The 12,788-nt window shown below is 42.5% G+C and overlaps 1 protein-coding gene across 2 annotated transcripts in view; it reads left to right on the top strand.

The window, feature by feature from the left end:
* Nucleotides 1-12,520, top strand: part of EXOC1 (exocyst complex component 1) — a gene marked incomplete in the record, with an annotated part of 61,527 nt that extends 49,007 nt beyond the window's left edge. For both annotated transcript variants that reach the window (XM_034771114.1, XM_034771113.1), the window contains 4 exon segments: nt 1,650-1,833; nt 9,330-9,529; nt 10,649-10,843; nt 11,824-12,520. In XM_034771114.1, coding sequence (XP_034627005.1) covers nt 1,650-1,833; nt 9,330-9,529; nt 10,649-10,843; nt 11,824-11,976 — 732 coding nt within the window.
* Nucleotides 12,521-12,788: the final 268 nt, after the last annotated feature.

The raw sequence follows: 12,788 nt of genomic DNA, 5'->3' as shown, positions 1-12,788 counted from the left end.
ACCGCCGGCCCCGGGCCAGCCCCCGGCCCAGCGGTGCCGGATTTTCCCGGACATGTTCGGCTTTTTGGGATTTCCCCCCGGACGGGGATTTGAGTCCCCAAAAGCCGGACATGTCCGGGAAAATCCAGACGTATGGTAACCCTAACTTGGGTGGACTTGCAACAATGTTTAAATAATTGGTGGTTAGCTTTGTCTAATGAACATTCAGGAAGGAACTGGAAAAACGCAGTCACTTATAAGAACTCAGATTCTTAGTATTCCAGTGCCAAATCCTGCCTACTTTTCTCTCACCAGTGATCTCATTGAAACTATAGGCATGAGCAAGGCATGCAGACTTTAGCCCTCAGGTCACCTGACTTGCTGTACAAAATTTGGTTTATGTTAATAAAGACATTTTTTATGACCCTATCAGAATCAAAAAGTATGTGTGTGAAGGAGACAGGTGTCTAGTCTACAATAGAAAAGGTTTGCCAATATAGCTATACTGGCAAACCTACTTAATGTTAACACAGCTTTTACTGGTGAAAATAGTTCCATGACTAAAATAAGCTATGTCCGCAATCGGACTGTTTTTTTGCCAGTACAACTGCATTTAACTAGGACTTTTGCCAGTATAAAAATGTCATTTAAAAAAAAAATAAACAGAAAAACCCCAAGCACATCCTTAACCAACATTTTATACAGACAACAGTTTCTGGTGTAGATCTAGCCAAGAATCGGAGACAAAACTTACTGATAATCCAACTTTCAATAAAGGAAGAAAACAATGTTTGATTCCTTTCTTAGATTTTTTTTAACTTGGCTGCATATGAGAATTTAATTTAATAAACAACTATCTTGATATTTGTACGCTCTAGAATATGTACCTCTTTATGTAAGGTACATAAGAATAGCCCTACCGGGTCAGACCGAAGGTCCATCTAGTTCAGTATCCTGTCTTCTGACAGTGGCCAGTGCCAGGTGCCCCAGAGGGAATGAACAGAACAGGTAATCATCAAGTGATCTATCCCCTATCACGTATTCCCAGCTTCCGCAAACAGAGGCTAGAGACACCATTCCTGCCTATCCTGGCTAATAGCCATTGATGGACCTATACTCCATGAATTTATCTAGTTCTTTTTTTAACCCTGTTATAGTCTTGGCCTTCACAACATCCTCTGGCAAGAAGTTCCACAGGTTGACTGTGCATTGTGTGAAGAAATACTTCCTTTTATTTGTTTTAAACCTGCTGTCTATTAATTTCATTTGGTGACCCCTAGTTCTTGAGTTATGAGAAGTAGTAAACAACACTTCCTTATCTACTTTCTCTACACCAGTCATGATTTTCTAGACCTCAATCATATCTCCCCTTAGCCGTCTCTTTTCCAAGCTGAAAAGGTAAACCGAAAGGAAGAAAATAAAAGCTCAAAGATTTGGTATACTCATAAATTCCTTCATAGTGCGTCACCCTGATTTATTAAAGGTTTGTTTGGGTTAAAAGGTTTAAAAAACATAACATCATAAAGATAAAAGGAACATTATTCAAGTCTTATATGAATAAACTTACTGATTTTTTTCAATGTGTTTGAGTATTTTTCTTATTTCTTTTTTTAGGTCAAGTTTCAGAAAAAATATTAGGGACTAATTAACCTTTTTGTTTTTAACTTAAGAGCAATCAAATAAAACAGATGGAGGAGGTAAAGATATCAAAGAAGAGTAAAGTTGGGATCCTTACATTTGTTGCTGAATTTGAAGAATTTGCAGCACTTGCTGAATCTATTTTCAAAAATGCAGAGCGACGAGGAGATTTAGATAAAGCCTACATAAAACTTATAAGAAGTGTTTTCATCAATGGTAAGGTCTATTGCAATGCCCAACATACTTCCACAAACCCATTCTTTGTCTGCCTGATGTACTTTTTTCCTCCGTTTGGGAGGGCAGAATATATAGTCCCCCCTGAAACTAACATTAATAGCTTTCCATAAACTGGCCAATGGAGAATGCAGAACAGCAATTTGGTAGACAATATTTGTTCTGCAGATCAAGCATATTTCCCACATAGACAGATCCAGATGGCAGCACTATTGGGCATCCCAGTCCCAAAAATTTGAAAAGTACATTTACTACTATTAAAAATAATAATAATAATTATTAATAATCTTGTCATAAGCCTTTGACACCAAATCTGGATTGAAATTTTTGGCACCATCATTTTTAGAAAATGTTAATGACTGAAATCAGTAACATACTAGTATGCGTTAAGTGAACTTAAAACATAGGTGCATTTTTAATGTTTAAAGCAGACTATTTGAAAAGCAGCATCCCTGCTCTGACCAGCATTCAGGGTTCTGCGTGGGAGGTAGGGGACAAATATTCATTATTTTATCTTAAAATGTATATGAATTTTTAACTTCTATATATGTACCTATATTTTGTTACTGAGCGGAACTATTAAAAGCTTTTAAAAACAAAATATTCACCTTCTTAAAGGCTATAAAGAAGGAGTTTGGAGACTCCAATTAATTACTGAGACTTTCACCTTTATTTCAGTCATCACTCTGAATTATATAGCATCACAAATGTATGTAGTACATCACAAAACAAGTGAGATGACACTTAAAGAGTTTACAGTCCAAGAGACAAATCCAAAAGAGCAAAAACAGAGGCATAGGAAGATGTGGTGGTAATATCTGTGAGATCATCAGGATAGGAAGGATTCACAAAAGTGCATTCTTCTTTGAGTGATTGCTGTCCATTCAACTTACGTGTGTGTGCTCACCACATGCACCAGTGCTGGAAGTTTTTCCCTCAGCAGTATCCGTGGAGGACTGCCTCCAGCACTCCCTGGAGTGGCGCGCACATGCCGTGGTATATAGGGCACTGCTGGTTCCCCCCACCCTCAGTTCCTTCTTGCCAGTGATGCTGCTGGACTGTTGCTGCTTCAGTTAGTGATGTAGCTGCTTGTTCATACGAACTAGTTATCTTTTGTATTATACTGTATGTTTTTTTCTATTAACGTTTATAAATACCTTAGCTATAGTTAAAGACTTTGTAAGTACCGAACAGGACTTTGCCTCAGGACGGGGCATGCCCCGATCCCTAGGTTTTAGGCCCTGTGATTGCTCCAAGAGGCCCATGCCTGTTAGTAATCCACACAGCAGTTGTCTGTGTTGCTTGGGCGAAGGACACATTAGTGAGAAATGCAAAATTTGCAAGTCCTTCAAGCCAAGGACTAAGAAGGAGTGCAATATTCGTTTAAGAGCGCTCTTTATGGAGTTGGCCCTCACCCCAACACCGGAGCAATGCTCCGACTCGGCACAGAGTACCTCAGTGTGCGGTGCCCCACTGGGACCGTTCACTAGCTGGCACTAGTCCCCATCCATGGCTCCGACCAAGTAGCCCAAGAAGGCAGGATGAGGCTGATCTCCAACCTCCCACAAGGGAAAGGATAAGACTGGGTGTAAGCAAGGTCCCCTGCTGGGCCACTCTTCACCCACGTTGGGATCTCGGGCCCAAGCTCCAGGGGAGTGATGTAGCCCAACCCACTCCCTGCCTGCTACCCCGGATAGCGGCAGAGGCCTCCGTCAGCCACGGGTGCCGTCCATGCAGGAAGCCCTGCAGATGGCGCAGGAGATCACGTCTCTCCTGGTGTCACCCATATCAGCTACTGGTTCCCTGGTCATGGGGTAAACCCGCGTTTGGACCACTTTGGTCCCCAGTCCACCATTCCCCGTCACAGGGGATGTCCCGCTAGTGCTCACCCTCCCGTAGCCACCACACATCTGACTGCAGTAGGGCTGCACCACCCTATTCAGTCCCTGGACCTTGGGCACAGACAGAGAGGCTCGAGGTGCAGCTTGCTGGCCACCGGGCGCAGACCTTTGGAGGCACGCACCCCCTGGCAGGAGTACCGCTCCAGGGACCCGTCAAGGGATTGACTGTACCATTCCCGATCCCCTAGGAGGGCATCACTGTGTGCGGGCGCTTCCCGGCACTGGGCCTGCTTCGACTCCCAGTCCTGCTCCTTATCCTGGTACCGCTTGTCAAGCGCGAGACGTAGATCGCCGGCTCCAAGCCGTCGTGGATCCATCAAGTGCCACCAGTCCCTACGATCATGCTCCAGATCTGACTCCAGGCGGAGTGACAGGAAGTTGGGACAGTGTTCATCAGAGCGGTGCTCGACTTGACCTGCGCCAAGGGTGTTCCTGCTGCTGGAGAGATTCAGGGCATTGATGGACCACATCACGGACTACGGCCAGGGTTTGCCTGCGCCTCCTAGGTCACATGGCAGCGTGCACATATGTGGTGTGTCACGCCAGGCTCCAAATGTGATCTCTGCAGCCATGGCTGGTGACGGTCTACTCCCAGTCCAGGGACCACCTGGAGAAGGTCGTCACCATCCCCGCGACGATACTTACCTCGCTTCGATGGTGGACTGACCCCGGGAATGTCCTGGAAGGAGTTGGTTTAGGACACCTCAGACCTTGGCTGGAGGGCGCTCCTCTGCACCCTCCAGACCCAAGGTATGTGGTCCCCAGAGGAATCGACGCTACACATAAACATAAGAGGCTCAGGGTGGTGCGCAGAGCATGCGCGGTCTTCCTACCTCACATGTTGGCCAGAGTGGTCAGAGTCCTCATGAACACAGCCTCGATGTTTTACATTAACAGGCAAGGCAGAGCACGATCCTTGGCCCACTGCCAAGAGGCACTCGGAATCCATCTAGAAGCATGTCACCTTCCAGGTGCTAGGAACGCACTAGCAGATCACCTAAGCAGGGACTTCTCCTCTCACCACGAGTGGGTGCTCCACCTGGAGATAGCTGGCATGATCTTCCAGAGGTGGGGGAACTCCCCAAGTGGACTTGTTCGCCACCAGGCAGAACAGGAGGTGCCACTGGTTTTGCTCCAGATGAGGCCTGGGCAAGGGCTCCCTCTCCAACGCCTTTCTCCTGCTGTGGGCATGAAGCCTGATGTACACATTCCCTCCAATTCCACTCATCAGCAAGGTCCTAGTGAAAATCAAGAGAGACAAGGCTCAGGTTATCATGATCGCCCCGGGGTGGCCTCACCAGCACTGGTTCAGGATGCTATTAAGCTTGTCAGCGATCCCTCCCTGACCCCTGCCAAACTGACCGGACCTGCTGTCACAGGATCACAGCCAACTCTTGCACTTCAACCTTGCATCCCTCCACCTCATGGCATGGATGTTGCTTAGCTGAACCCAGATGAATGGGCTTGTCTGGAAGGGGTCCAGAAGGGCCTCTTCGAGAGTAGAAAGCCCTCGACTAGGCAGACCTACCTGACAAACTGGATGAGGTTCTCCTGCTGGGCAGCCAAACAGGGCATCTCCCCTTCGCATTCTTTGGTGCAGTCAATCTGGGACTACCTGCTTCGTTTAAGGAACTAGGGCCTGGCGCGCTCCTTTATCAGGGTGCATCTGGCAGCCATTTCGGCCTTTCATCCACCAATCCAGGGGCAGATGTGATGTGATATGACATGATGATCAGGTTCCTTAGAGGCCTTGAGAGAGACTTTCATCAAGTCTGGTCCCCAGCCCTTCAGTGGGATCTCAACTTTGTTCTGTCCAGGCTCATGGGCCCACCCTTTGAGCCTTTGGACTTGTGCTCCCTGTCTCACCTATCATGGAAGGTAGTTTTCCTGGTGGCAGTGATGTCGGCGAGGTGAGCCCTGACCTCAGAACTGCTGTACACAATCTTCTGTACAGACATGGTCCAGCTCCAGCCCCACCTGGTCTTGCTTCCCAAGGTGGTGTCTGCTTTCCACATGAGCCAGGATATCTTCCTTCTGGTGTTCTGCCCTAAGCCCCATGAGACTAGTGAAGAGAGAGCTGTGATGATCACCTCTGGTGTTATCTGGACCGGTGATCTGCTAGGTCACTCCAATTCTTGACTCTGGGAGCCAGCCTCACCCTGCTCTGCTGTGAGAACCCCCACTCCTGTGCTGTTCGCACACAGGCTCTGGCAGGTAAGCTGCTTCTTGGATTGTGCAACCGAATGACCCTAGCCAATACCTCCGGTCCCAGACACAACCCTGGGAACTTCCGTCGTGCAGTGTCCAGTTATGCCGGCTGGACGCTGCAAGTTTATATGAGTTCGTCAGTTTAACAAAGAAATTGATATGTACCAGGTGTTATCCCAAGGAGAATCTCTGACACACTTCAAACCAAACGCACTGATTCAAGTAGAATAAACAGATTTATTCATTATATAAAGATAGATTTTAAGTGATTTATAAGTCAAAACATAACAAGTCAGATTTGGTCAAATGAAATAAAAGCAAAGTGCATTCTAAGCTGATTTTAACACTTTCAATGCCCTTACAAACTTAGATGTTTCTCACCACAGGCTGGCCGATTGCTCTTCAGACAGGCTCTCCCCTTTGAACACTGCTTCAGTTGCTTGGTGTGGTGTCTGTAGATTTAGGTGGGAGAGAGAGAGAGCCTGGCAAATGTCTCTCCCTTTTATCATGTTCTTTCTTTCCTCTTGGCTTTGCCCCCTCCCCCTTGAACATTACCTCATTGCAGTTCCAAACTGACCAAAGGAAGGGGGGTGACTCCTTCGAAAGTCTAACAGATTCTTTTGTTGCTGCCTAGGCCAGTGTCCTTTGTTCCTGTGAGGCTGGGCTGGGTTTGTCCCATACCTGCCCTGATGAGGTGTGAACTGCCCCTCTGCTCTTGGAGAGTTTTTGTCTGGGCTTATTTTAAGCCACGAGGATACATTTTCAGCCTCATAACAACATACATGAAATTATAACCTATATAACATTACTGCAATAATTACTATAACAACCATGCTCAGTGCATCATGAGCTTTCCGAAGATACCCAACATGACAAACTTTGCATTGGATACTACACCATCATTTTATAAAGATGAACATGGGGGTGTAGGGTGTTCCCCCGAGCTACAAAGCGTCACAGGCACCTTCATGCTTTGGATGTAAGAAGGGCTCTGGCTTACTACCTAGATCGGACAAAACCTTTCTGTTAGTCAACTCAGGTTTTCATCTCTACAGCTGATAGGATGAAGGGCCTCTCAGTGTCCACGCAGAGGATTTCTAACTGGATCATCTCTTGCATTCGGACCAGCTATGAGTTGGTGGGAGTCCCTCCGCCACCGATCATCAGAGTCCACTGGACCAGTGCTCAGGCATCTTTGGCGGCCTTCCTGGCACACTTCCTGAGCCAGGACATCTGTCGAACCATGACGTGGTCCTCGGTGCACATGTTCACGGCCCACCACGCCATCGCTCAGCAGGCCAGGGATGACACTGGGTTTAGCAGAGCTGTATTGCAATCTACATGTCCGTGAACTCCTACCCACCTCCGAGGGGTGCTGCTTGGGAGTCACCTAAGTTGAATGGATATGAGCAATCACTCAAAGAAGAGATGTTACCTTTTCCGTAACTGTTCTTCGAGATGTGTTGTTCATGTCCATTCCACAGGCCCGCCCCCCCTCTTCCCCACTGTCAGAGTTTCCGGCAAGAAGGAACTGGGGGGGGGGGGGGGGGGAACCGGAGGCGCCTTATATACCACAGTATGTGTGCACCACTCTAGGGGGTGCCAGAGCCGGTCCCCTACAGATACTGCTGAGGGGAAAACTTCCGGCACCGGTGCACGTGGTGAGCACACACACCTAAGTTAAATGGACATGAGCAACATATCTCAAAGAACACAAGTTACGGAAAAGGTAACTTTTTTTTTTTAGAAGATATTTGAGAGAGAGATAGGATACTTAGCAGAAAAGAGGGCACAGACTGCTCCAAACCAGTTGGGAGTAGACTCAAAAAAAAGCACAAAGCTACAAGTGGAAAAAAGACAAGAGATAGGAAGGACGACTGAGGATGATACTAAGACAAAAAGACAGCAGAGATATAGGCAGGGTTTTTATTGTGAGGGGTTTGAACTTAATGCAATCAGGGATTGCAAGGCTGCTCAGTAAGGTATCTGTAGCTGCCACGGTTTGGATAGAATGGAAGAGAGGAAGACCAAAATTGGCAGCGACGTATTTTCCTAATGACTATTCAGTGATGTGTCTGAAATGAATTGATGATCTCAGTTAATTTTCTAGAGCACAGGAATTCGTGCCACAAAAATTACTATCACAAATGGCATCCTCGTTGTTTCGGTGGGAAGGCTAATGGATAAATGGGCACAAAGACTTTACTACACGTTTACTTGGAGTGGTGATCTGGAACTAGGTTGAGGAGCAATGATGGGGCAGTATGTGGAAATATACATTAGCATTGGCCTGTTTTGTGGACAAATGAGTGCTTCCATCATCAAGACTATCGATCTGGCACCTTTATGTGCATTCCTGTTTAAAAAGAGAGACTGGAAGGACAAAATAACTTTGGCAATAGACACTGATATTCTAAGTAAAAATTGGTTTCAGAGTAGCAGCCGTGTTAGTCTCTATCCGGAAAAAGAACAGGAGTACTTGTGGCATCTTAGAGACTAACAAATTTATTTGAGCATAAGCTTTCATGGGCTACAGCCCACTTCATCAGATGCAAGCCCACGAAAGCTTATGCTCAAATAAATTTATTAGTCTCTAAGCTGCTACAAGTACTCCTGTTCTTTTCTAAGTAAAAATTGTTCGTGGTAAGAAAAGTTGGGATATGCAGAATAGAGCTCATATTACAATACAAAAATCTTCAATAACAGCAAAAGGAGCCTAGAATAAATACTTTTTAGTATAATTTTTTTCAAGTTTTGCTACAATGCATAAATATCTTCAAAGGGAAATAAATTGTTTGTAAACTTCCACAATGTGTACAAATCACTTGTTGCTAAACAAAAGGATCAGTCATGTAAATAAGTATCGTATATTATTTTAAAATATGTATAAATTACTCTCTATACTCTATATGTAAGGAGTGGAACTCTGTAGTCTTAGGACTAATGTGAAGTGCTGCTTTGTATATTCTCATGTACTCACTTGTTCAACAATGGAAATCATTTTGGCAGACTTGCCAAGTAAAAAGTCATCAGTTTGAATCCTCATTTCTGCTTAAAAGGATACAACTTACCAGGAATTCTTACTTTTGTTTGTTTTATCCCACACGGTTCCCTAAGGAGGTAATCTTCCTAGAGAAATTTAGTTTGTGGATCTTTCTAAAATTAAAGGGCTCTAAAATTTTTTAAAATAACAGTAATTTTTACAAATGACTGTTCTTGACATGAAAACCAAAGACACTTTTCTGGAATTGTTCCTATAGTTGGTTCTTTTGAATTCATCTTACAAAGCTCTCTTTTTTCCCATAATTTAGAAATTTTAATTACCTTAAGAGATTTGTGTTGAATCTTTTTTTATTGTTTTGATTTTAGTGGAGAAAGTAGCAAATGAAAGCCAGAAAACACCCAGGGATGTGGTCATGATGGAGAACTTCCACCGTATTTTTGCAACTCTCTCTCGTTTGAAAATCTCATGTCTTGAGGCTGAAAAAAAAGAAGCTAAACAGAAATACACTGATCATCTCCAGTCTTATGTCATCTACTCCTTGGGACAGCCTCTTGAGAAATTAAATGTAAGCATCTTTTGGTCTAACTATATTTCTAATGCAAAATACAGCTGTCTTTCTCCAAAAACTAGTTTGCACGTTTTGAGTTTGCTGCTCCAGGCGTGTGAGGATGTGCCATTTCTTGTTCTGTTAACTTCCAATCAGGGTGACTTCCAAAGGGCTCTCATCTCCCGCCAGGACAATGATTTAACACCTCCATGACTGCAATATATTGCAGAATTTTTACTCAAATGTTCATGTGAAGACAGGTATTCTTTTCCAACACTAACTTTCATCACTAATTAGGAGCTTGGGGATGCTGTTGCCCACCACAGATGGTAAAAGCATTATCACCCTGTTTCTAAACTACTTTAAAAACAAAAAACAAAACAAAAAAACCCTAATACTCATTTAATTGCCAAAACCAGATCCATATATATGGCAGCACATTTTGCTTTAAACTGAGCTATTCAATTGGATACCATAATGAGATTTGTAAGATATATCTGCTGTGCATATCAAATGTATTTAATATTGTTAATTATGTTTTACTATAATTAGGATTGTTAGTTTTTAATGTTTTTTTAGAAAATTAAGAATTTTTATGCTTGAGAAATTAGTCATAATGAAATGTCTTTCTATATAGATATATAAAAAATCTAAAATGCTTGTTTGTCACCTAATGTGAGTTAAACTATGAAGTTCCCTACATACATTTTTGAAGGCCCACTCCGCTCTGGAATGCATATTTTAGGATCTCATGTTTGTGTACATTGCTACTGCTTTTTATTTTTTCTTCTTTAGACATCCACGGCTCTTCTGCTATTTCTCTTCAGACTATGATCTTGTTAGTTTTAGGCTGGATCAGCACTTGACAGAAGACTTCAAGGGAAACCCTGCTACAAGAAGTGGTTACACTTTTCCTTCTGAGTTAATGCTTAACCAGTGCTCTAGTGCGGTGGTGGCAGACACTGCTCTGTTTAGTTGGGTGGAACCAGATCCTTAGCTGATGTAAATCAGTATTGTTTCATTGAAGTCAGGTTTTTTTGTCATGTGGAAACAAGATGTGCCATCGGATCTGTATTCCCACACTTAAATACACTACCCTACATTTATGATTATATTAATACTATAATTGTATTTTAGCATTTCTTTGAGGGTGTTGAAGCTCGTGTGGCACAAGGCATAAGAGAAGAGGAAGTAAGTTACCAACTGGCTTTCAATAAACAAGAGCTTCGCAAAGTTATAAAGGAATATCCTGGTAAGGAAGTGAAGAAGGGATTGGATAATCTCTATAAGAAGGTGGACAAACATCTTTGTGAAGAAGAAAATTTACTTCAGGTAAAACTATCAGATTTGTATAAAGAATAATCTGACATCTCAGATTGTTTTAATGCCTGTACAAACATCCTACTACTTTGTAGAATAGCCTTTAGTCTGCTTCTCTGGAATGAGAGAAAATTAGCATCTTGACTTGCACCAAAAGAATGCTGTGTAAACTACAGCTCTGTATTCTGGGAAGTACGTCATCAGTAAATTAGTAACTTGCCATAACTTTTTCTTTTGAGGTGTTGTTTCTGCATACTCCCATTTGGGGGATGTGCCTTGAGCTTCAGGACTCTTCTGAAAATAAGTGGGGGGGGGTTTGGAGCCCTGCGTGAGTTCCTCAAAATGGAATGTTTTGAGGGTTGAGTTTTCTTAAAGGGGAATTCACCCCCAATTGCCTCTACTCCTTTTGACAAACTGAATCAACCACTAACAGGAGTTAAGAAGAAACTTCTCTTAGAGTATACCATAATTGTCCATTATTGGGTTTCTTGCAAGCTTGAAACATCTAGTGCTGGCCAGTGTGGGAGATAGTATATCAGACTAGATGGACCACTTGTCTGATCTGGAAATTCATCTATTTCTATACATATGTTTTGGCACAGAATAATACTTTCAGTTCATTCTCTTCCAGTGCTATGAATGGGATTTTAAAAAGTGGTCAGAGGTGGCCTAATTCTGTTCCCATAGAAATAAGTAGTGAAATTTTCATTGACTTTAGAGGGAGAAGAATTAGGCCACTTCACTGAGGATTTTATAAAATCTCACCCTCTTTGCTCAGTTAGTTACATGAGATATTTGTATTTAAACGCTTTATGATATTTTTTTTTAAAACAACCCAAAAACCTCTCTTTTGTCATTCTGACTTGGTAGAAGTTGTATAAATGTTTATAGAAGGGGACTTACAGAAATTCTATGCAACAAAAATCTTGTTTTTTCTGAATTTTGTCTTGATAAAATGTCACTTACTTTAGTTTGTATTTCTTCTTCGGCAGGTTGTATGGCATTCTATGCAAGATGAGTTTATACGCCAATACAAACACTTTGAAGGCTTGATAGCTCGTTGCTATCCTGGATCAGGTGTTACCATGGAATTCACTATCCAGGACATCTTAGACTACTGCTCCAGTATTGCACAGTCTCACTAAACTTCTACAAGGGGAAAATGCTTGAAAAATATCAAGTACTATGAATGTTACTTGCTTTAAGAAGATGAAATAAGCAGCATATGTATTCTTAAATGTTCTATAAATGTCTAGTCATATTTCCATCTCGGATATATTTCAATGCAAAATGAAAAGTCTAAATAGCAGTGTTGTTTTCCTGCTCGGTTGAAGCACTGTTTTAAAGCATTAAATTCATGAACACTTAATATTTAATTTTTCTCCCACTGGTGCCCAAGATTTTTTTAAATCTGTAACTTTCTTGCTAACAGCAATTACCTTTGTATATTCTTAGCACTTTGAAAGGACACTACTGTCAAATGACTTCACACTAGTACTTTGCATCCTGGTAATTATGTAACCATTAAAAAGATTGTACAGAATTAGTTTTTTTCTGCCTCAAGCTGTCATATATGGATGTCGAGTTCGGTCCATGAAAGTACGAACTAAATTCATGTTTTGAGAATTAATGTGACTGTATGTGGCTGTAACTCTTCTGATCTTAAGTAAAAATAATCTTTCAAACATAGTGTCCCATAAACTTTTTATTCCAGAGTATTCATTAATTCTTCAGCTGTTCACCACAAAAACATCAGCCTTCCCTTAAGTCCAAAATGAGGTACCCAAGACAAGGCAGAAAACAATACATAATTTTCCTCTAAGCATACATTTACTTTTTTACTGGTATTTACTAAAGCATGACTGAACTTCAGTCATACATTAAGCAGAAAGTCTGCACTACTACCATAAAGACAGCTAATTTTTTTTTTAATGCGTGAATTCCAAAATCTTAAGGG

This window comes from Trachemys scripta, chromosome 5, assembly GCF_013100865.1.
Source record: "Trachemys scripta elegans isolate TJP31775 chromosome 5, CAS_Tse_1.0, whole genome shotgun sequence".
Lineage (NCBI taxonomy): Eukaryota > Metazoa > Chordata > Testudines > Emydidae > Trachemys > Trachemys scripta.
This window is presented reverse-complemented; position numbering and strand designations above follow the sequence as displayed.